Genomic DNA, 23,215 nt, shown 5'->3' with positions numbered 1-23,215 from the left:
CAAGACACACCTAAAACTTAAGGAAACTCAAATATTAAAAAGATTATTTTGGAAAAAGATTCACCGAAGTACAAACTAAAAGAAAGCCAGTGTGACTATAGCAATACCAAACAAAACAAACTTAAAGAAAAAGTTATTATTAGTAGAGGTTCATTATATATTAAGAGAATGTTAAATTTACCAGACAGGTTTAGTAGTTCTAAACTTGTATGCACCTAATAACATAGCCTCAAAATATCTAAGTAAAAATGCCAACCAAATTACCAGAATAGAGTGAAGGAGAATAGACCAACAGCCAGGGAGAACCAAAGGAAGGTACTATAAGGAGCTACCCAGATCCCCCTTGAGGGCTGAAAGTTTTACCTCTGGATTAGACCCCATACTTCTATGATTGCTGCCAGAAAATAGTCCTTAGCTGTCAGCCCTCTTTAGAGAGTATCTCAGCTGAACAACAACAACAACAAAACTGCTTTGCCCAAGATTACTCTTCCTCCCAAGGGACCCACATCCAATGACTGGCCAATGAGGGTGGAAGGAATAAAGACACAGCTCCCTTGCCCAAGTTGGGACAACTCTGGAGGGCCAATCCAGCTCCAAACCTTTCCATAGGGTCAGCTAAGGCCTATCTTGGACCTGCATCACAGCTCAACTTCTCCTTCTGACCAAATCTGGTCCTTCCTCCTCCCTTCAATAGATTCCAAAAGCACACTCTAATAAATTATCCTCCATCCCAAAGCCTGCTTCCCAAGGAAAACAATCTGCAACAAATATCCAAGGGGGAAGCACTTGTAAGAAACCAAAAGTATGGATTTAAAAGTCAGGAAAGAAGATAGGGCTACAAGAAGATTTTGGTGCAATTCATGTAGAGCTGATAATAAAAGTTCAGGAATTGAATGAGATGGCTAAGCTAGAAACAAAGAGAGCTCCAGAGGATGCCCACAGTGAAGCATCCTAGGAAGAGAAGACTAGAAGGCTGGGGAGGACTGAAGAGGGACACCAAGAATGTGTGACAGTGTAGTGTCATCAAAGTCAAANGAGCTCCAGAGGATGCCCACAGTGAAGCATCCTAGGAAGAGAAGACTAGAAGGCTGGGGAGGACTGAAGAGGGACACCAAGAATGTGTGACAGTGTAGTGTCATCAAAGTCAAAGAACAGAAAACGTCCAGGTATTTGTAAGTTACAGTTTAAATGTTTATCCTATAGAGAATATTGTTGCGGATACTCGATGTACACCAAAAACATCCATTCCTGGTCCATTGTTCAATTTGACTGGAAGAAATCACCACCTCCTCTGCCTTTAGTTGATGTGTTTCCGGGGGAGCTGATTTTACCCATGGTTCCAAGGGTGGGCTCACGCTCAGGCTTGGCCACTCAGAACCCTCATTCCCTGCCCCTCCGTTGGAACTAATGAGAATCAGGCCCAGGATTTTTGCTCAAACCATTAACCAATCTTTTTTTTTTTTTTTTTAATTAAATGACCCAGAGTTTGCTGGCAGCCATCTTGCCTCAGAGCCGATGGCAGCCATCACGCTGTGGAAGAAACTCAAGATGAAGTCGCTACAAAATAGGACAAAGCCAAAAGTGAGAGCAAGCCCTGATGTGGGTGACATTGAGCACCTGAATGAAGCAGTCCATGCAGCCACACACCCTTAGACTTGTCCGTGACTGAAGCACTTAAGTCCCCCCTTTTTTTTTTTTAATGAATTTGAGTTGGATTTTTCTGTCACTAGCACAGTAAAAAAGGCCTGATGACATGAGGATAGGTATTCCATATATTCAATTTTTTACACCGAGCGTGATAATGGAAGAATTTGTGGTGTTTGAAAGTTACTGCCTCAGTTTAAACCCGCAGGTACCAGCTTTGTAACCTTGGGCATGTTACTTCACCTCAGTCATAAACCGAGTATAGTAACAGCATGGACTTCACAGGGCTGTGTGAAGGTTTAATTAACTCATCCAGGTAAAGCCCTAGAACGGAGCGCACTTCCTAGTAAATGCTATAAAAGCATTAGCTGTTATTAGTTATTATTATTCCTAATTATGAAATCTGCATAAGCGTCATTTTAATAGCTGAATAGATATTCGATATTTTACATGCCGATTATCCTACTAACAGGCCAGTTTTTAACTATTATGAACGACACTGCATCAAACAACTTTGGCTGGGAAGCTTTAGTTATGATTATTTCCTTAGTGTAGAGTGAGTGAAAATACAGTTTCAAAGAGTCTGAGTCTTGAAGTTTTTTAAGGAGGCAGAATCTACAGTCTTGTCATGAAGACTCCTTTGCATTTTTATACGAATTAGGCTTCCTGTGTGCTTGTCTATAATCCCCACCACCCAACATTCTCTGCACGTTTCTCTGGCTCACTGCCCAGTACCTAGCGTGAATGGGCACACAGTAGAAGTTCAATAAATATTGATTGGAGAAGGAAGGAAGGAAGGAAGGAAGGAAGGAAGGAAGGAAGGAAGGAAGGAAGGAAAGAAGGGAGGGAGGAAGGAAGGATGGATCCCGAGAAGTGTTGGCATTCGCTGAGTTCTCACATTGCTACTGTACCTAATCACTGGCTATATCCCCTTGTCCTTGCATTACAGAGAAAACGGTAAAGCCATTCATATTTAAAAGTTTCTCCAGGGACTTTGTACAAACTAAATCTATTTTTCAAAAGGATACATGTTGGGGTGCCTGGGTGGCTCCGTTGGTTAAGCATCTGCCTTCAGCTCAGGTTATGATCGCAGGGTCCTGGAATCAAGCCCCATGTTAGGCTCCCTGCTCCATGGGGAGTCGTCTTCTCCCTCTCCCTCTGCCCCTCCCCCCACTTGTGCAGGCACTCTCTTTCCCTCCCTCTCTCTCAAATACATAAAACCTTAAAAAAAAAGGACACATACTTATGGGTGTTTATGAGTATGGGTTTACAAGAAGATGCTCATAGGTTTGTGGCTACTTGTTACCTTCCCTTCAGAGATGCTGAGATTCTTCCCGTGCCTAATGCATCTCCCCAAGGGTTTCTGGTGCCTGAAATTTTGCTATGGCAGTTCCTCTTCTTTGCGCTAAGTGGAAATACTGCAGATCAAGTAAGACATTTTATCTTCTAAATTGTTTATGCTCCTGGAATTTAACGAAACAACCTCCCAGACAAATGAAATCATGTATACTAGTAAGCAATAGAGAATTTTGGGATCTTGCAAAGAAAGGTGTTCAAAAATCCCTCAACGAGTATATTACCAGCAATCACAATGAGAATATAGCAATAATGATAAAAACGGATATTGTTATTGAACCCTGACTGGGGCCAGGCTACGTTCTAAACACTTTGCCACGTACGATCTCATTTCTGTGGCCCAGGACCCTGTGGAGTAGGAACCACTATTATCACTGTCCTACAAAAGGTGAAGTAAGTGCTTGAGTCACTCAGCTGGTGAGAAAATTAGGATGTAAGCCCAGAGCCTGGGCCCTTCTTCACTGCGCCAGATTTCTTATTCTCATTTTACCCAGAATAAAAGAAAATATCTGTCACCGAGAGATCGATCTGGTAAGATAATAGCAAATTATTTTGGAACTAAATCCAAAGAAGTAAATGTCTCAAATTTTTCTTAGTGGAACAGTTTTGCTCTCCATATATGCTGTGTATGCTGAGTGATTCATTTGTGTCTATATCAACATGCCTCATCTGTGTTGGTGACAGTAAAGAAATGAAATAGATTTCTGAAATCTCTTAATGAAGGGTTTACATTAATATTTTAATTAATTTATTAATCTGGCAAGGGGCTAGAGCGCACCCTACTGGCCAGCTAATAGGAAATACAGCATTTCCTTGGAGGGGAATGTAATGTTAAACTTTGAGGATAAAATCAGATTCACGTCTAAAAGAAACCTGAAAAACACTGTCTTGCAAACATCCACGCATTCGATTAATGCACCTATTGGACACTAAAAAGTTTCTAGTTGTTCTAAGTTCCAGAAATGGGCTAGAACTGGAAATACAATAATCACCAAATACCTTCAAAGTTTTCTTAAGGGAGAATGAGGTCAATGAAAAGTGGTTCAATTTAAAAACAAGCAACTATATAAAGAGCCTCTCTAAAACTCATACTAAGAAAAAGGTCGTTAAGCCATGGCCCTAACACTTAAACAATAAATTGATCAATTAAAACCAGCCTGCTCAGTCTTCTCACAGGCTGAGTATACGGTACATATGTTTTTTCTTTTCTCTCTCTCTCTCTCTCTTTTAGGGGAAAATCTAGGAAGGGAGAGAAGTATCCCTAACTACAGAAGGGGAAAATGGAAGTTATAAAGAAACCTTTTCCTGCACAGTATTTCAAATGGGTGCTACAGTTGGAAGCTCCACAGAGACTTCTTTGGGGTGTGGTGCCCTTCATGAATGAACCTCGGCTCTTACCAGCATGGCTGTTTTGCAGTAACCCACAAAGGTTATTGGATATAGAAATACATATCTGTGCCCAATGACTCCAAATCATAAGGTGGCATACTAACAAATGACCTCTAAGAAATGCAATTCTTCCATTGTCCTGTGTTTTTATTGCACACTTAGCTATAAATTAGTAAAAAGGAAAATTCCATAGTCACATTTATATCATGAACAGACAAAAGTAAACACTCTAAAACTAAGAGGGTGATTCAGAAAGTGTCTCACGTAAAAGTATTTCTTTATAAACAACATAGAAACACAAAACCATCAATAATCAAGAAGAATAAACACCAAAATGTGTATCCTCTTCTGCAGGATTCAATAATCATTCAAAGGTAAATTTGGAAAGGTTGTAAGGCCCCTGTCCAGCATGTTCCTGCTTACACACGGCTTGCCGTCTTGCTAGACAGGAGGAAAAGGAACAATGTCTTTAGAAAAGCAGTGTCTGTGATTCTAGGGTTTCTGAGCCAGAGCTTCTCCTTGTTCGTACTCCAAGGACAGCTTCTTCTTACACTGAAAAACGGGCAAGTGGAAAGGGACAATTTGGGTCAATGAGATGTAAGCCTAACATTTTAGATGTTGTGTTTAGTTTTTTTTTTAATTAAAAAACAATCAGCTAATATAAATTCCTTGAGAAGTGCATCAAAACGAAATGGACTGTGAGAGAGGTAAAAAAAAAATTGTCTGACTTTAAACTTCTCTCTTACTGGAGACAATTTAAAACAAGTTAGGTTTGGTACAAAGAGAATCTTTTTACCCTAATCCTCAAGTCTAATGTTCTAATCTGCCAAAAGTCAATGAGTGCTTACTTGATGAACACACCATGCTAATACTGTTTCAAGCTGCTGTAGCATTTTCTTTTTAAACTCTTCCCAAAATATTCTACAATATCATTGACTGACCATGTTGTTACAAAATATCACTAATAGACTATTACATAAAAGATTTGTGGGGTGTGAGTCTATTCATGTAATTCAGCCACAGCTGAGAGAGCTATATTACGTGAACATAATTGTAAGCAAAATTCAGTAAGCTAGCAACTATAACTGTTTTTTCCCCCAAAATGAAAAAAGATGTTGATTTTGCTGGTTTAAAATAGATCGGAAGAAAAAAATGGATTAATCATATATTACTCGTGTGATTTTATGGTTTTTGATAATTTACCAAAACAGCTCACCCTACAGCTCACAACCATTTAGGGACTATTCTGCGGATCTTCTTTCTCTAAAGAGGGGGTGTGTTTGATGGTTGCTCTGGGAATTATCCCTGGTAATGAATAGGGGAATGTAAAAGCACGCCAATAAGGCCAAAGCAGAAATTACAACTGTATTGTAGTGGCTTGCAATAGCCTAACGAGGGTTCCTTTTGGATGAAACTTGAGCTCATCTAGGTCCCCATTCAGTAAATGCTGCACTGTGAGGTCTGAAAAGATGTTCTCTGGCAAGTTCTCAGGCTGGTCCTGTCGGTACACTGATAACAGCATATGGGTAAGTCTTAAACATAAATGAAACCAGAATGGGGGGGGGGACAATCTGGATAGATTTTCTGTGAATCAAAAAACCTAATTTGGTTAAGAAAACCAGCAAGGAGTTGTGACAAATTTCCATCATCCTAAAATAAACTAAATGAAGGGCACTAAGAACATAAGTTAATAGATGGCATAACTGAATTGTTGATAAGTAGCACAGGCACGAAAATGACCCAAGAGCCCCTGTAGGCCAGAAGGAGCCCATCAGAAAGACCAGAAAAGACAGTAGAGCTCTCTGCTAATCACGTTTATCTTGCAACTGAAAGAGGGTGAAGGGATCCTTCTTGCATGTGTGTGTGTGTGTGTGTGTGTGTGTGTGTGTGTGTATTTGAGAAAGAGAGAGAGAGAGAGAGGGAAGGCATTGAATTCAAAATTAGGCCTTTGAATTAAATTTAGAAGAATGTAAGTAAACAATAGGGGAGAAAAGGCAAATCATTTCATGGAGTGCGTAAGTTAATAGTTAACCTGAAAATGAGGTCAGAATCTCATTCCATATGTTAAACTACCCCAATTAGGTAGCGCTAAACGTGTAAGTCTCACGCACAATTGCTGAAACCAAGAAGGGGCTCTACAGGACTGAGGAGGTCAGCCGGAGGTCTGTGGCCTCTACTTAATAAGAGAGTACCATTCAGGGGACTGTTCTAGTTAAAACTGGAGGGTTTCTCTCTGTTTGCTTTTTTTCTTACTTTAGTTACTCTTGGTTTGTTATCATTTGTAGTATTTATTTTACGGTTAAACTATAAGCCTAAGTTGCATCACCGTCGGGGGAGAAGCCTCCTCCCGCAGGCTGGCGGCTGGTTTGTCCTTGGGCATCACTGGGGGCCCGAATGCCCACAGATGCTGAGAGTAGCGTGGGTCTGATAAGTAAACACCAGATTGGAAACTGAAGGAGAGGCCAGGTTGGGGTTGGGGGTGCTCCTTATGGAAGTCCGTGGGCTGCCCTGGGCAGGTCAGCTGTCACCAGGGCCTGGCCTTGATTTTCAAACATGTGGTTAGAGGAGAGGCGGCTGGGCAGACCCACGTTCAGTGGTCCCATGAAAGGCCCTCAGCAGGGTGGCCTCACTGCCCCTCAGTCTCACCCTGTCCCATGCTGTCCCCCTCTGCCCCACACTGTGCAACTCTGTCCCTCGATGTCCCGTGCTGTCCTAGAGCGTCCCTTGCTGTCCCCACACTGTCCGTCAATGGCCCACTCAGTCCATGCTGTTCCCCTGCTGCCCCTCCCACGCCTCTGCCCGCAGGCCTCCCGGTGCGCGCGGGCCTCCTGCCCGCAGAGGCTCCACTGGCCTTGCACCGGGAGTCCTCGGCCACCCCCGCGGCGGCAGCGGCCCGCGGACCCGGTAACACCCGCGAAACCCCGCTGGGGCCAGGAAACGACGGGAAACCCCGCTCGACGCTCGGCGCCCCCTTTGGCTTGGGAGGAACGCGGGCCGAGGCCGAGCCGCGCGCACACTAAGGAGAAAAATTCAGCGTCAGGATCCTGGGGGCTCAGCAGCTGCTGCTTGGAACGGGCAGAGCTGAGGCGCGGAGGCCGCCGAGGCCCAGAAACGGCTCCCTCGGACACAAAGGCTGCATCACCGCGGGGCCCCGCGACGCCGGTGGACCCCAGGCCAGCTCCTGGGCCGCGGCATCGCCCCTTTAAGCGGCGCACGCCCGGGATTGGCTGAGCGGGGGAGGTGGGGCGCCGAGCGTGATGACCCGCCCCCGCCACTCGCTATATAATGCGGCGTCGGCTGCCTCGCCGACGGCGGCCGAGTGCGAGCGGGGAGCGCGAGCGGGGAGCGGCGGCCAGCGAGTGGCGAAGCGCCTGCGCGGTGTCCGGGCCCCTGAGCCCGCGGCGCTGAGCCAGCCGGGACGGACATGCGCGGGAGGGCGCCGTGGGGCAGCCGCGGCTCCGCGGGGGTAAGGGGCCTGCGGGCTGGGGGTGGGGTGGGGAGGGGAGGGCGTCACCGCCCCGCGCCCCCGCCCCTGCCGGGCCCCTGCGCCGGACTGCGGGCGGCTCTTGACGCTGGGCGGGTCCCTGGGGCGGGAGAGGGTCGCCGCGATGCGGAGCTCCCCGGACGGATGAACAGACAGACGGACGGGGGTCGGTGGGAGGGGCCGGTCCGGAGGCGCTGCGCGGGGGCCCGGGCTTCGGGAGCCGCGGGCCAGGGTCCTGCGCCCGTGAGGCTGGCGGCGGCCTCGGCGTCCTCCTTTCCACAATGGGGCTGCGCTGCCCCGGCGCGCACAGTGTGCCCGTCAGCCCCGTCCCGAAGGCTGTGCTGGGGGATGGCCGGCCCGCGGTCCCCCAGCTCTGTCTCTCGACGACGACGGTCGTCCCCGGTCAGGGTCTTTGAATTCCACGGGGTAGTTCCGAGCCCCCCTCCGCCTATCTCAGAAACGCGATCCTTTGGTCGGAGCGTCCTAAATACTGTTTCCGAAGGAATGGAAGTGCAGAATTCTGTGTTCGGAACGTGACTGCTTGTTGGGTGTTTCTCGTGTGTATGTGCGTGTGTGTTTATATGTATATCACAGCCTCGTACAAATTAGATGACTTCTTAACCATGATTGGTGCTGTATCGGTGCTTCCTAAGTCTTTATTAGGATTTCGTCATTGCTTGAAAGGAACCAGTCTCTTACCTGATAAAAAAATATGAATAGATTGTTAGTCATAAACTTAAGTGCAGTCAGAATAGACTGTAGCTTTAAAAGAGATGTGTTGGTGACTTTAGGTACACCTGCAACACAGGTAGGGCCGGACTGGTTTCTAAGCAACTGTCGGAGGTGAAGAAAGGTGAGGTTAAAATGCCTTTTTTTTTTTCTTCTGAAGAACAGTATTCTGCACGGTTTTCAGTTTTTATAAATCTGTAAGAGTGCAAAGAATATGTGTTTGTTGAGGATACGGAAACATTCACCATACCAAGTNTTTTTTTTTTTTTTTTTTTTTTTAACTCCTTTCCCCCCACCACTTTTGTAATTATACAGTTTTCAGCAAAGTTTTACTTGAACAGACCAAAGACAGGAGACCAGGTACCCATTTCAGGAATGGACCAAAGTTCGCTAAGACAAAACAAGAGTTGGCTTCTGGTTAATTGCACTATGATTGGTTACCAGTATGTTATCAGATAACATACTGCTATCCTTTCCAGATATTGGCAGATTTGAAGACAGATACATACAGCTTTTAGCTTGAACTTCAGACGCTATTTGTCAGCTTCTTCACTGCACACAGAGGTTTATTTTCAGCTGCATGTTTCAGTGGATACTGGCTAATAGGTGATAGAGGTCCTGGGCTAACAATTTATAACCTGACATATATTAGATTGTAAACTCCTTAAGGGCAGGGAACTGTTCCTTGTACAGCTTCTATCTTGTGCAGCCTTGCACATAGTTGATGGCTGATAAATAATTGCATGGAAGCATATTTTACATCTTAAAGCTCAGCAGGATTGGACCAGTCACTGATAAGGGTGGAAAGCAAATCTTTTTTTATGGCTGTTATGAAATGTCTAAATTATTCATTTTTCACCAGATAGGTAAAATTATTGTTTCAATGAATTGTTTCTCCTACTTTTGTTTCACAATAGGTACTGGTCACTCTTTCTGTGAGATTTAATTATACTGTAGACTTGAGTTTTTGTGTGAAAATAACTCTTAACTGCTGCTTCTCAGAAGCTGAACCAGATAATACTCCCTTTCAGCTAATACTAATGGTAGCTTTTAAAAGCAAGTTGCCTAAATTACAGGTACTATCTAACATGCTTGAAACTGACCTGAATGTCTACATACCATCAGGTTGCTTTAGAAAGGTGAGCAGAGGAGGGAAAGGTGGTGCCAAGGGTAATTCCAGGAATTTGAATGTCATCAGCTCTCTCTGCCAGAGAAACAGCTCTGCTTTCAGTCTCAATAAATTTGAATTGGTACCTCATCATCAGGATTCTTTTTGCATCTTTTGGTGCTGCTGGTGTTTGGCCATGCTTCATTAAAGCAAACGAATAACCTACTAGATGCTAGATACACAGGATCCAGCTGTGGCATTCTGGCGTTATTCGCACAGCATAAATGCAGGCTCAGTAAAGGGGGATAAAACTGGTGAGTTTCAGGGTTCTGGAAGTAACTAGCATACTAGAGAAATTTGCTTTAAGGTAGGGAAAAGTTAGTGTGGGACTCAGATTTCAGAAGGGGAAAAAGGGGTTCTGCAATTTGGAATCATTACTGATACTTTAACCCAATTCCTCATACTGTAAAATGGGACAGTATTACTAAGAGGTGAATCTTCCAGGCCTTGGTGAATGTATTTGTATATGGGGCTCTGGCTCCATGAGATTTACTCCTTTTCCACTCCAGAGTGCCATGATTCAACATTTCAGGGGAAGCAGTAGGAAGGTAAGGATGAGCGGACATTGAAGCCCCTCTTGAAGACCCCCAGAACGTGAAGCCTGGCCAGGTACCGGCTATTTCAGATAATCTGTATTTCATTCGTTGTGTAGAATATTCTTCTAATTCTTCTCATGGCTGCCTCTTTTTCATCATTAAATTTCAATTTAAAAAGTCACCTCAGGGAGGTCTGCCCTAACTACCCTCGTCAGTCCGGCCTCCCCACCCTGTCCTCCTGGGGAAGTTATCACAATCTGAAATTGCTTACTGTCTCCCCGTTACCTCGGGGTGCTCAGGCAGCGGCCACGTCTCTTTCACCACAGATGATCTACTCCAGAATAAGCACCTGAGAACCATTTGTGGAAATAACTCATCCTTGCCCTCCAAGAATTTGTGAGTGAAACCCTGTGCATGGAGCTCCAGTTCCTGTCTCTGCAGTTGACTCGCACTGAGATCTTGAGCGTTTCGCTTAGCCATCTCTGCATCAGTTTCCCCATTGATAAATAAGAACATTAGAAAGAGAAGTGAGGTTGGGGTGCTTCGGTGGTTCCGTCGGTTAAGCGTCTGACTCCTGATTTTGACTCAGGGTCATGGGATGGAATTGTCATCCCCCACCCGCTCCGCACTCAGTGGGGATTCTGCTTGAGATTCTCTTTCTCTCCCTCTGCCCTGCCCTTTGCTCATGCTCTCTCTCTCAAATAAATAAAATCTTTAAAAAAAAAAAAAAGGAAAAAGAAAGAAGTGAGGTTTTTGCCTAGAACGAAGAGACCGTGGAGAGGAGAGGAGTGAAAGTGTAGCAGGGGAGTGCTGGATTAGAGAGCGGAAGAGCCTCACTGGCCTTTCTGCTAACAGGAAGATGTTTGGCCTCACTTCCTCATCTGCAGAATGCAGAGTCTAATCCCTGCCTCCTCTTACAGGGATGTTCTGGGGATCAGGTGAGATAATGTAGCAGAAAGTGCTTTGTAATTTGTGGAGTACTTTACAAATACAAGATATTCTGTTATTAAATTCTAGACTTTAAAATGGAGCCTGATTGTAACGCCATTGCTGGGATCCATGCTGCAAGGAGTGTGTTAAAATGAGGCCCATGGGGTATACGTGGGGACCCCTGTTATGGGTAAAGACAGACCTGCGTGATACCAAGTACCTTGTAAGGAGTTCTGATTGGTGAGGCATCAGTGTACCCTCAAAGATTGAGGGCTTTGAAAGAATTGCTCGAAGTAGTCACAGAATATAAAATTGATGCCTTAACCCACCCTTCCGGAGGATACATAGGCCAGATCTGCAATTAATAACTTTCACAAGAGGATTTGTGGGAGTTGAAGTAAAACAGGGACTTTCATAGTCTAAGGGTTACCCAAGAAAAACTATTAGCAAGCAGCAAATCCCCAGAAAAGTCTGTCTGAGCCACACTTAACACAAGCCTTCTAGTGGGTCAGTTAGGAGCCCGAGGGGCTTGGAGAGGCCCGGTGGTGTGGTGAGAGCCTGGCTTACGTCTCCAGGCCCCACTGTTGACCTGGAACGAGGCACTTGTTGTGCCTCCAGTCCCTCATCTGTAAATGAGGGTCATAATAGTAACCAGTCCCATGGGTTGTTGAGAGGATTACGTAAGTTATACATATAAATCACTTAGAACAATGCTTGTCAGATAAGTTTCCAAAAATTAGTTTATTTTTTGTACTGGTTTTATGTTCATTGTGACAATCTGGAGTCACCCATTGGGTGACTCCAGTGCTCACTAAGTAAATTTTCAAGTTTTAAAGACTGCCTTCCCATCATTGGACTATTGTGCTCCTTGTCGTTAAGATGAGAATAGAACCCACGTATTTTTTCCATTTGGAAATCCATTATGTGTATGTCGAAAAGGAATAATATTTTCCCACCCCATGCGTGTGCTGGTACTGATCGTAGCATCTGTAGGAAGAGTACAAAGGACAAGAGTCCGCGTCCCCGCCGTGGTCCGCTCCTGCCTCTGCGCAAGGCCGCGGAGGACACTAAGCGAATCAAAAGGCTATTGATGACGATGCCGTGGAACGAATAGGTTTTTGTTAGTTTGCCGTTTCTTAAAATACTCAGCTAGAAAATACTCTGAATTATTCAAGAAATTATGTCACTCAGCTTTACTTTCGACAGTCTGAAGATAAATTATTTTCCTTGTTGCCTCAGTTTTTACCACCTACAAGTGGGCCGTTCGGCGCTGGCCCGCTGAGGGGAGGCTGGATGCCGCGGGGCCAGATGTCCCTCCCTGGCCCGCGGAACGGCGCTGCCTGGCTCCTGAAACCGGCGCGCGTACCTTGAGTTCCTGCAGGAGCATTTCAATTACATTTTATTCATTAACTCAATATAAAAGATGTGAAGTCCTCTATGCTTCTAACACGAAGGTCATTTATGCTTCCCGTGGTAATGGGGGAGCGCGAAGGCAATTCCTGCCCGCCTGCCCCTTCGCTCCCTTCCCCCAAATCACGGTCTGTTACGGTGAAATCTGAGAAAAATCCTGAATTAGGGCCTTTGATTGTGAAGAGTATTTGGCTCAGTAAGTAAACTCAGGTCACGCAACACTGGAACTGTCGTAGACACTGAATGTGTTAGATGAACGTTACATCAGTAAGTCTTCTCATGTTATTAATAAAAGTTAAACTTCTGTCAGACGGCCACACTAAATGTCCAGTGTGTCAAACAGCTTGGCTGCCAGTGCTTTAGACAGGAATCACGATAAAAATGACGGGATTTTGTTTTGTTTTTGATATTCTCAAAGGTGGTTATTTTAGGCATTTTCAGACTGAAGATACGCATGCAGATAGGGGTTTATGAGGGCAGGATCAAAAATCATGGAATTGAAAATCTTTTTTTTTTTTTTTAGTAAAAAATAAAATCATGGAATTTGTCACATTCCGAAATCAGTTTCTTTTTACAAATCTTGGCTCTGAATAGGATTATCTTCTATCTCTTTCGGTAAGGGAATAGTCATGTAGGTAGTTGTTAAATAAGGTTGAAAAGACCATTTATCACCCTGAATAAACAGAAATCAGGTTCTAAAACCAGATTGAAAGAAGGAAATTACATCACACTTTTAAATAAGGAAGCGCTGGGCAGAACTGGATGAGTTGTATGACAAAAATGTGCCCCTCCTCCTCTTGTGGATTGCCTTTGAGATTTATTAATGAGATCTGGAAGGTAAGCACATCTAGGTTACTGTCATAAGGTAGCTTGGTTTAAAAAAAAAAAAAAGTTCCAAAGTGACTTTCCTCAATCTAAAGTCATGTGATTTCACCTTAATAAAGCACGTGTGGTATGCTTTTTTGGTGCAACATTTTTTGTTTTGTTTAAGGAAAGCGACCTTAAATTTAGCAACAAAAACAGTGAGTGCAGAAGGAATGGTGTGGAAGAGAAGGTGAAATTCATTATTTTCAGAAAGCTCTCTCCTGTTTGCTTAAGTGAATGTACAGTAAGAGAAACCAGTTTAGAAAGTTACATTGTTAAGCACTTAAGCTTAGAGTTTTTACCCAGTCTGCAAACTGTCCACTTCAGATTTTGGAAACCAGTGTAATGAAAATCTCTCGCCTGCTCCTTACCTACACTTGTCACATTATTGTCATCGGGAGGTGTCCACCCACGTTAGGTTTATCCTGTAGCTCCTCGCTGATTTAGGGGAAACGTGAGTCTGTCATGTCAGTACTTTTTAAAAGTGAGATGAATATTTTCTCAATATCTGTTTAGTAAATATTTATCAGAAACAAACGATGCCAGGATCTACACAGGAGGGGGGAAAGAAAGTCCTGTCCGAAAAGATTTGGAGGATGGGCAAGGAATCGGGGCATGGCACAAAATAACCCAAGAACATGGGGACCCTGTGCAGCTTTTCAGCGGGGAGCCAGGTAGTGGACAAGGTGGTGTGACAGATGGCCTCCAAGGAAAAGGTGCATTGTAACAGATGAGGGGAAAAGAGAAGCAAGAGCTTGAAAAAGGTGGATCAGGGCCTGCCTTCTTAGAGAGGCCTTAAGGCCAGCCTGCAGAGCTTAGAAGCGTTTGAAGATGTTTGAGCAGTGGAAGATCCGAATTTGCGCTCCAGTTCAGGAATATGGATCTGGTCCTGGTGTGCAGGGCGGTGTCAGGTCTTTTCAGACCCAGGGCAGAGCGGTGCCCGTGAACAGAAGGAAGAGAGGTTTGAGAAGCAGTGTAGAAATAGGCTGTGGAACCGGGTGATTGAATGTACACCTGTTGTAACTCAGGTTATTAAAAATGGTGCCTGTAGGAGAAGCCGGATCCTCGCAGACCCTGAACTGGTTTGGGAAGGGGGAGGGGGTGTGAAGTAAGTGACGGAGTTCGGTTTGTAGCGTGGCAGATGCCAGAGGACCGTCCAAGTGGAAAGATAATCACCAGACAATAGGAAATGCAAAGTGGAAGTTTGAGCCAGGGCTGGAGTCGAGATTCAGAGATTGAGGAGCTGTCTACGTAGAGTTGAAGCCATAGAAGTGGATCCAAACTCAAGGAGCCCGGTGGGGGAGGGGGAGCTGCAAGGAGAGCGAATCAAAGGACAGCCGCAAGAAACAGATGGTCTTAGGGGATATATTTTTTTGTCTTGAAGTTTTAAAAAAGTGATGTTAGTAGGAAACGGTAGTTCACGTCTGGGATCGGTATTTAGCTGCATTTTTGACACTCTAAAAAGCCTAAAGATCAGTTGATGAATTTTAGGGAAGTTCTTTTGCCCAAGGTCGTTCTGATCCTGTTCGACACCAGGCTGCCTGGGTTCACATTCGCTCTCATAGTTTGCATTTCATAACAGAATGCCATCTTGTGCTGAGAGATACTGATTTCCCCACGTAGGGCTATTTTTGCAGTTGCTTTCCTAATGAATTGTCAGGTAGAGCTGGCTTTACAGTTTACACAGAAACAAAAATTGAAACACTGCAGCATTAGTGAAATTTCCCTGGAGCGGTGGGTTTCTTTTTAACTTGATGTTGGCTGGGCCGATTTTTCCGGAGGAGGGTACATACTGCAGACCTAGGGAGTTCTGAGAGAGGGGTGGAAGAGCTGCAGGTGGCTTCCTGCCTCGGCCAGCATTCCCGGGAACACGCCTAAAACATTGCTTCCAAACCTACGGCAGGTCACCCTTCCGGAGCCTGTAGTTGGAAGTTATTTTCCAAAAGAGAGCATGCAGTTATGTTTCTCTCCTAGCTTCTCCCATGCAAGCAAGTAGGAAGTTCGGACAGTTTCATAACACGTCCCATTCACAATTCCCCATTGAAATGTGGAGGCAGGTCACCTTCAATGAATACACAAAGACACTATTGTGGTCAGAAGTGAGCTGGCTTAGTGAACACAATTCTTTTTATACTAAAAAAATTTTTTTTCTTAAAGCTAACAAGTAGGTGATGGAAACAATGAATAAAAAATAACCTTCTAGAACATATACATAATTTTAAGGGGCCATCGCAATGTGAGTTTAGAATTCCGAGGCCATTCCAAGCAGAGGCGATAGTTACACAATCATTCTGTTGAAAGCTAAGATTTAGATGGCAGTAGGAGGCTGACACGCAGTAATTACGAGGAGCACTTGCTGGCCTGCAGACAGGTGGGGGTTGGGCCTCCAGGATCCCCCGCAGCATTTTCCTGTAATCTGGATGAGGGATCTCCAAACGTGTGCTTTCAAACTACTTAAATACCATATTCTTCTTCCTATCTTGGCCTTTCGTTTTTAAATCACCACAGATACTTTCCCTGTGGTCTTGCCTGTGCTTGTTGGGTGCTGGGGGGGGAAGCGCCACATACCACCAGGCCAAGTGCCTGGAGGGAGCAGCGAGCAGTGTGTTCTAAAAATGTTTTTTTGTTTTTTTCTTAAGTTCTCTGTAGCTTTCCTTAATCCAGGTAAAGTAAAAACACGTGTGTTTCGTTTCAAGCTTCTGAAGACCAAAAATAAAAAATAAGACCTCCCAATAACTTAGATTTCTTAAATGGTGGGGATCCACCCCCCCCCGTTCTTGATCGTATATCTTTGAGAGACTGATCACAGGAAAAGAACACTTGACTATTTGAGATACTATTTGAAACCTGTTTGAGTCTCTGCCTCATGTATCAGAGCAGCTGGCTTCGGGAGGGTAAAAAGCTGAGGACCAGTAACGGCCCCATCTTCCCTTTGTCACTGAAACATTACTGTGTCTCCATTTGTGTTTGCGTAAAAAACAGCACTTGCAGAGTGTTTTTAATCTGTAGCTAAAAAAAAGACCCCGTGCTCTATTCATCGTGTGCGTTCAGTTGGTCCTGACGGTGCTAAGAATTCGATGGTAGGGTATAGCCGTTCATCCAGCGAGCGCTCAGTCTTTGAGCACTTGCTGTGATTCACGATTGAGACCTAGCCTCTCTCCTGGACTGCCAGTCTAGTGGGTGACAAATCTGTCCATAAAACAAATGACCTGTGTAGCCCCTCCGCCGTCCCCTGCACGCACATCTCACTCACCTGTGTCGCCCCCAGTGCTCAGCACACTGCCCGTCTCCCGGTGGCTGCATGCATGCTTGGGGAGGGCGCGAGACAGCGCTCGGAAGCGGCCGTGCACATCCCAGAAGGGGTCAGTGTTACCCAGAGAGTTGACAGATCATGTCCTAGTGTCCGAAAGAAAAAAGCCTCACCTTACTCTAAGGAAGCGTGACTCTCTGAAGAAAGCAGAGATGGATGCTAGTGGACACCTCGAGAAAGAAGGTGTGGGGCGGGCTCCTGGTCGACTCCAGACACGGACCACCTGGTGAGGAAGAGGGTCCTCACACTGAGGACCTCCTAGAGTAAGAAAAGGGCACTTACTTAGCCTCCGGCACCCTTGCCTTACAGCGAGGCGTGAATCCCGAGGCACTTCACACAGGAGAATGTGAAGAATGTGCCTGTAAGTGTGTCTTTCAGCGGGAGGAGGAAGCTGTCCCAGGCCTCTGCTGAAGCCCGCAGCCTTGCAGAACTTGATTTTTACAGGATAATGGAAATTAGATCTTCATATCTATTTCTTTATTCTCGAGTAGGTAGTAACTGGAGAGTTTGTCCTCCTGGGGCCAGCCCTGAGCTGCAGAATCCGGATGCAGGGCTGTGGGGTAACGCGGCGCCACGATACAGTCTCCGGTTCAGTGGCAGCGCTGGGGGTTAGTGGATGCCAGTTCTGCAGGACTGAATACAGTGATTTCTGAAGTGACCCGGTTGGCTTAGGGGACCGGGACCTCCGTGCCCACTATAATCGCACCCTGGAAGGTCAGTTTGTAGGACGTTAGAGAGCGGTGTGCGCTTTGGCCAGCGAGTGGGATTTGTCGTGCAGCTGTCGGGCTGCCATCGGAGATCTGCTTTTGCTCTCCATGGATTATTCCTCACTTTGCCGCAAACATTTCAGAGCTTTGATTAGTATNTAGTTTTCCCCCCCCCCCCCCCCCGCCCATTGTTCTCAGTGTCTGCATTTAAGTACCATCCTGAGAAGTAAGGATGAGTTCATCCCAAAAGGTCAGGATTGAATGAACATCTATAACTAAATTTTTCTTTCCCACATCTCCCCAGATTCTCTGCTGTTAGCTCTGTGTGGGTATTTCTGAATTGTTTATTCTCTCGTCTCTTCTCTGTCCCGCACCCACAGGGAATGCAAGCTACTGGTTGACCGCAGATCCCCAGGCCTCACAAGTGTGGAGACCTCCCAGAGTCAGACACCATGTCCACGGCAGGAGTTGCTGCTCAGGAGATTAGAGTCCCATTAAAAACTGGATTTCTGCACGATGGCCAAGCCATGAGGACCGTGAGGACCTGCTGGGGCAGCCGCAGTGAGTTTGAAAAGTAAGCGCAGGGCAGAACGGCCCTGAGATCTCTAAGCCCTTGATGGTAAACTGAGATCGAGAATACGATGGCTCCTTTTTCATGACCAAGATGTTTTTCCTTTCCTTTCAGTCACTTTTTGGACATTGACCCCATCACCATGGCCTACAGCCTCAACTCTGCGGCTCAGGAGCGCCTAACAGCTCTTGGTACGTGTCCTGGAAATCCCAGAGGGGCCTGTGCTTGAGGGACAGTGGGGATGGTCCTGGCTGGCCCTGGCTGGTCCTCCAGCACCATGCTGAAGTGAGGAAGCCACCTGAACCGTTTCCGGCAGGAGCCTGACCCCTGGTGGCAGCAGGTTCTGAAGAGAACCCTGCTCGCTCTCGAGCCACCCTGCCTTCACCCTGAGTCACCGATGCCCTGATGAGACCTGTGTGTGCAGGTGTGAGCTTTCACGGTCCGTGAGCTCCGATGCCAGCTCTGATCCACTTACAACTTTTAGGGACCTCGGATTAGAGCTCTCGTCTCTCACAAGTATCGGGAGTGCATCCGAGGGAGATCGAGTAGCGTCCACGTGGATAAAGGACTTAGGAAAGCGTGTGATGTGCCGTGTGGCACGTCTGACGTGGACACTGTGTTCCTTAGATTTTTGTCAGGAGCACCTGGCACGTTGCAAGCAGGTCCACGCTCTCCTAACGTCACGATGGGTTAACAGTGCAGACCCGGTGTCGCCTCGCTCACGCCCTGCCTGCCTTGTGTCGCCACATCTCTTACATGGCCAGGCTGGTGTGGTGCGGTCGTCACGTAAATTATACGCTGCTCGTCGTCTGCGAGTTTTGCACACGTCACAAAACCTGCCGAGATGTGTGGGTGTGCGCCGCACACATGTCCGAGGGAGATGGAAGAGATAACTCGTTCTTTGAACCGGATCATGTGCATGAGCAATCTTCTGGCCCCTAATTACACCTGGGGCCGTCCCACGGGTGTTCTCAGGGCGGCAGGCGCCCGGTGGGAGCCGCCTTGGCACAGAGCCGTGGGCGCAGGTAGCCGGGCTCGGCCTCGCGCGGCGGGGGGAGAGCACGGCGCGCGGGTCCTCGACTGACCTCTCTCGTTCGTTCCAGGGCACGCGGCGACATCCGGTCCGAGGAACGGCAGCCACTTTGCAGAAAACGGCCCCGCTCAGAAGCCCAGCCTGGCCCCCCTTCTCATCCCCCCGGGCGAAGACTGGGGGCAGCGTGAAGAGGAGCGAGTCGTGTGTGGTTTTAAGAAACTCTCCGTGAACGGGGTCTGTGCTTCTCCTCCTCCGCTCACACCCATAAAGAGCCCCCCTTCCCCCTTCCCCTGCGCGGCCCCCTGTGACCGGGGCTCCAGGCCCCTCCCGCCGCTGCCCATCTCTGAAGACCTCTCCCTGGACGAGACGGACTGTGAGGTCGAGTTCCTCACCAGCTCAGACACGGACTTGCTCTTGGAAGACTGTACGCTCTCAGGCTTCAAATACGATGTTCCCGGCAGGCGCAGCTTCCGTGGGTGTGGACAGATCAACTACGCCTATTTCGATACCCCCGCTGTCTCCGCCGCAGATCTCAGCCAGGCCCCTGACCAGACCGGCGGGGTGCAGAATTCAAACCCTCCCCCGCCTCAGAGCCACCGAAGATTAAGGAGGTCTCATTCGGGACCAGCTGGATCCTTCAACAAGCCAGCCATAAGGATCTCCAGCTACATACACAGAGCCTCTCCGAACTCCGATGAAGACAAACCCGAGGTGCCCCCCAGGGTCCCCATACCTCCTAGGCCAGTGAAGCCAGATTACAGAAGGTGGTCAGCGGAAGTGACTTCTAGCACCTACAGTGATGAAGACAGGCCTCCCAAAGTGCCACCAAGAGAACCTTTATCCCGGAGTAACTCCCGCACACCCAGCCCCAAAAGCCTCCCGTCTTACCTCAATGGGGTCATGCCCCCTACGCAGAGCTTTGCCCCTGATCCCAAGTACGTCAGCAGCAAAGCCCTGCAGAGACAGAACAGCGAAGGATCTGCCAATAAGGTCCCGTGCATTCTGCCCATCATCGAAAATGGGAAGAAGGTTAGCTCGACACATTATTACCTGCTACCTGAGAGACCACCCTACCTGGACAAATATGAAAAGTTTTTTCGGGAAGCAGAAGAAACAAACACAAGCCCCCAAACCCAGCCACCATCTGCTGACTGTGGTGTCGTCTCAACCGCAGAAAAGCTGGACTCAAAACCAAAACTGGATCTCGGTGGCCACGTGAAGCGCAAACATTTGTCCTATGTGGTTTCTCCTTAGGCTCTGGGGTCGTGGTTCAGCAGGGGCTCCCTAGGAGCCAATGGCTCTCAAGCCACTTTCCCGTTTGGTTGAGGTTCACGGGGAAATGGTTCAGGTTGAAGAATCAAATAGTTGAAGCCTCCGTCTTAGAGAGAAGGGGTCAGAGCAGCCGGGAGGCGCTCTCATGCCGAGAAGCCCTGAGTTGGTTGGCGTTGGAGGAAAGTCTGCTCCAGCGCGGAGTGTAAGCTGTGCGGGTGGGGAGGGGCAGCCGGGGAACCTTGGACATGTGTAGACATTAGAGACCTGTAGACGCCTGTGGCCTAACCCCAGGCCATAGTCGCGGGGTAACCAATTAGTTGCTACCTTAGAGTAACATATATTCAGAATGACAAAACAAGCTGGAGGACGACTCCTGACCGAAAATTGAGCAAAATGGAAGAAAACACAGTATTGTTTAGATCGGAATCATAAAAAAACAAAAACAAAATTTTTGCTTAGTTTGCAAGGGTCTGGCTCTCGGGCCCGTGAAGTTCTGTCTCCTTTATTTCCACAATCACCTGTGCCACCGAGGGCAGGCCGCACATCCGTCTGTGACTCTGCCTGCCCCGTGTAAACACCGTCCTGGGGCCTGGGTCCCTCCGGGTTCTGCCTTCTGCTCCGTCGAGGGGAGGTTGGCAGTGTGCTCAGCCTCTGTTTTCACCTGTGCACGCATGTCTCACACCTTGAGAAATGAGAAGATACCAGAATCCGTACATCATTTTCCCTGACAATTTCTGCTCCGTTCTGCCCGCTGGCGTGGCCCACTGTGGCGCGGGCCTTGCAGCCGCGGGGGCGGGGGGCACATTCGACTCCCATGGAAAAGCAGGCCGTTTGCCCGTGTTCAGGAGGTCCGTTTTAAGCAGTCGTGAAACAGTGAGCTGTGTGACTGAGAGTCACTGGGGGGCATGTGTTGTTTTTTTGTGGTTTTTTTTTTTTTTTTTTTTTAGACTGTATTAATAAAAAATACAACACAAGCTGGCCTTGTGTTGCTGGTTCCTATTCAGTATTTCCTGGGGATTGTTTGCTTTTTAAGTAAAACACTTCTGGCCAATAGCACAGTTATGTCTTAATAGCACAGGTCACGTCAGCATCTTCCTGCTTTTGAGACTTTCCGGGCCGGCTGCTTCACCTGGACTCAGTGAGAGCCACAGCGTGCGCTGGGGTTTCTGCGTGCTTCGATGTTGGGTCTTGTACAGATAAGCACAAAAGAGACGGTGCTTACTAACAGGTACACTATGACGACATTCTCTTAACAGTTAAACAAGCTGTTTACAGTTTAAACTGCTGAATATTATTTGAGCTATTTAAAGCTTATATTTTAGTTTGAACTAAATGAAGGTTAAGACATGCTTTAGAAAAATGCACTGATTTCCACGTTATGTGTACAGTGTTGGACAAAGGATTTTATTCATTTTTGTTGCATTATTTTGAATATTGTCTTTTCATTTTAATAAAGTTATAATACTATTTATGACACCGTTAACAACGTTTCTTGCCTAAACTCTTATAAAAGTTGATGTCTCAAATACGTTGACAAGCATGGCCCTCTCTAAGCACAAGGGAAGATTTTTGACAGCTTCCTAAATGCTTGAAATTTAGTGTGCTTTCCTAAGATAAGTCATTTGAGCCATTGATACTGAATCTTACACATACGCATAGTGAAAGCAAGCTGTTTGTTTTCACCTTTAACAGTTCAGAGAGGGGACTTGAACTGAGGCTGGGGTGTTACCGTCGCAACAGGTGCTGCCTGGGGAGGGGCATGCCCGTCAGGGGGAACATAGGGAGAAATCCGCTCTCAAACAGACTTGATGGGACTCACACGGAGTTTCAGGATTAGGTGTGGATTGTCGTGGGCCCTTTGGGAAGCTCTGCTGCTTGTCTGATGTGAGGCCCCCAGAGGAACCCCAGCCTGCCATGGCCCCCCCGGAGAGGACAGGCTGCTTCTCACAGCTTCTGGACCAGGAGGAAGCGGGGCCCCTGCATGTGAGGACACCTCTCCAGCGCCATGGGGCCCTGTACTCAGCTCTCCCCCCTCCTGGGCCCTCTCACCACTTCGCAGGCTCCTGGGCAATGGTGAAGCTCTCCGTGACCTTGACGGAGCCCCCGCACGTGCTTGGTATCCTCCAGAGTCAAGAGTGAGGGCTCCGAGGTCAGTGAGCCGGGCGGGGAGTCACCTGTACCTCTAGTTATGTGTTGGGTAGACTCTTTAACATTGTACCTTGGGTACAATAGGGGCGGGGTGTCCTGAGACCCACGGTAGGGAATTCTCTGCGACAACTGGGTGTAAAACCACAGCCGCTGGTACGTGCATGGACTTTGAGGTCAGTGGTTACTCGCTATGCCCTGACAGGTACTATTTCTGACATTTTACAGGTGAAGAAATGGGCTTGGGGAGTTGGTTCAACAGGCATTTGTTGGGGAATACCAACCACATTCTAGGTCCTGGGAGGTGGGCATATCCTCTGCCCTCTAGATTTTTTTTTTCTTTTTTAAGATTTTGAGAGAGAGCATGCATGAGAGGGGGGAGGAGCAGAGAAGGAGAAGCAGACTCCCCGATGAGCAGGGAACCCGTTTCAGGACTCGATCCCAGGACCCTGGGATCATGACCTGAGCCAAAGGCAGACACTTCACTGACTGAGCCACCCAGGCACCCCCACCCCCTAGAATTTAAAGCAGTCCCTAATTACAGTTTGAGGTGAGCGCCAACAAGGAGTGAATGGTACCATAGGGAACAAAGGGGCTCTACTCTCTAAGGAGGTAAGATGCAAAGGGTCGGACCCTAAGCTGAAGGAGGTGGAGTGAATAGGGAGGA

The 23,215-nt window shown here is 47.1% G+C and overlaps 1 protein-coding gene across 1 annotated transcript; it reads left to right on the top strand.

The window, feature by feature from the left end:
- The first annotated feature begins 7,682 nt into the window (after positions 1-7,682).
- Positions 7,683-21,874, top strand: ERRFI1 (ERBB receptor feedback inhibitor 1). The gene is made up of 4 exons (XM_034671177.1): positions 7,683-7,855; positions 17,908-18,101; positions 18,213-18,289; positions 19,202-21,874. Exons 2-4 carry the CDS (start codon positions 17,980-17,982, stop codon positions 20,383-20,385), a joined length of 1,383 nt encoding a protein of 460 aa, XP_034527068.1. The 5' UTR covers positions 7,683-7,855; positions 17,908-17,979; the 3' UTR covers positions 20,386-21,874.
- Positions 21,875-23,215: the final 1,341 nt, after the last annotated feature.

This window comes from Ailuropoda melanoleuca, chromosome 11, assembly GCF_002007445.2.
Source record: "Ailuropoda melanoleuca isolate Jingjing chromosome 11, ASM200744v2, whole genome shotgun sequence".
Lineage (NCBI taxonomy): Eukaryota > Metazoa > Chordata > Mammalia > Carnivora > Ursidae > Ailuropoda > Ailuropoda melanoleuca.
Note: the sequence above shows the minus strand (reverse complement) of the source record. Positions and strands in the feature narration are given on the sequence as shown.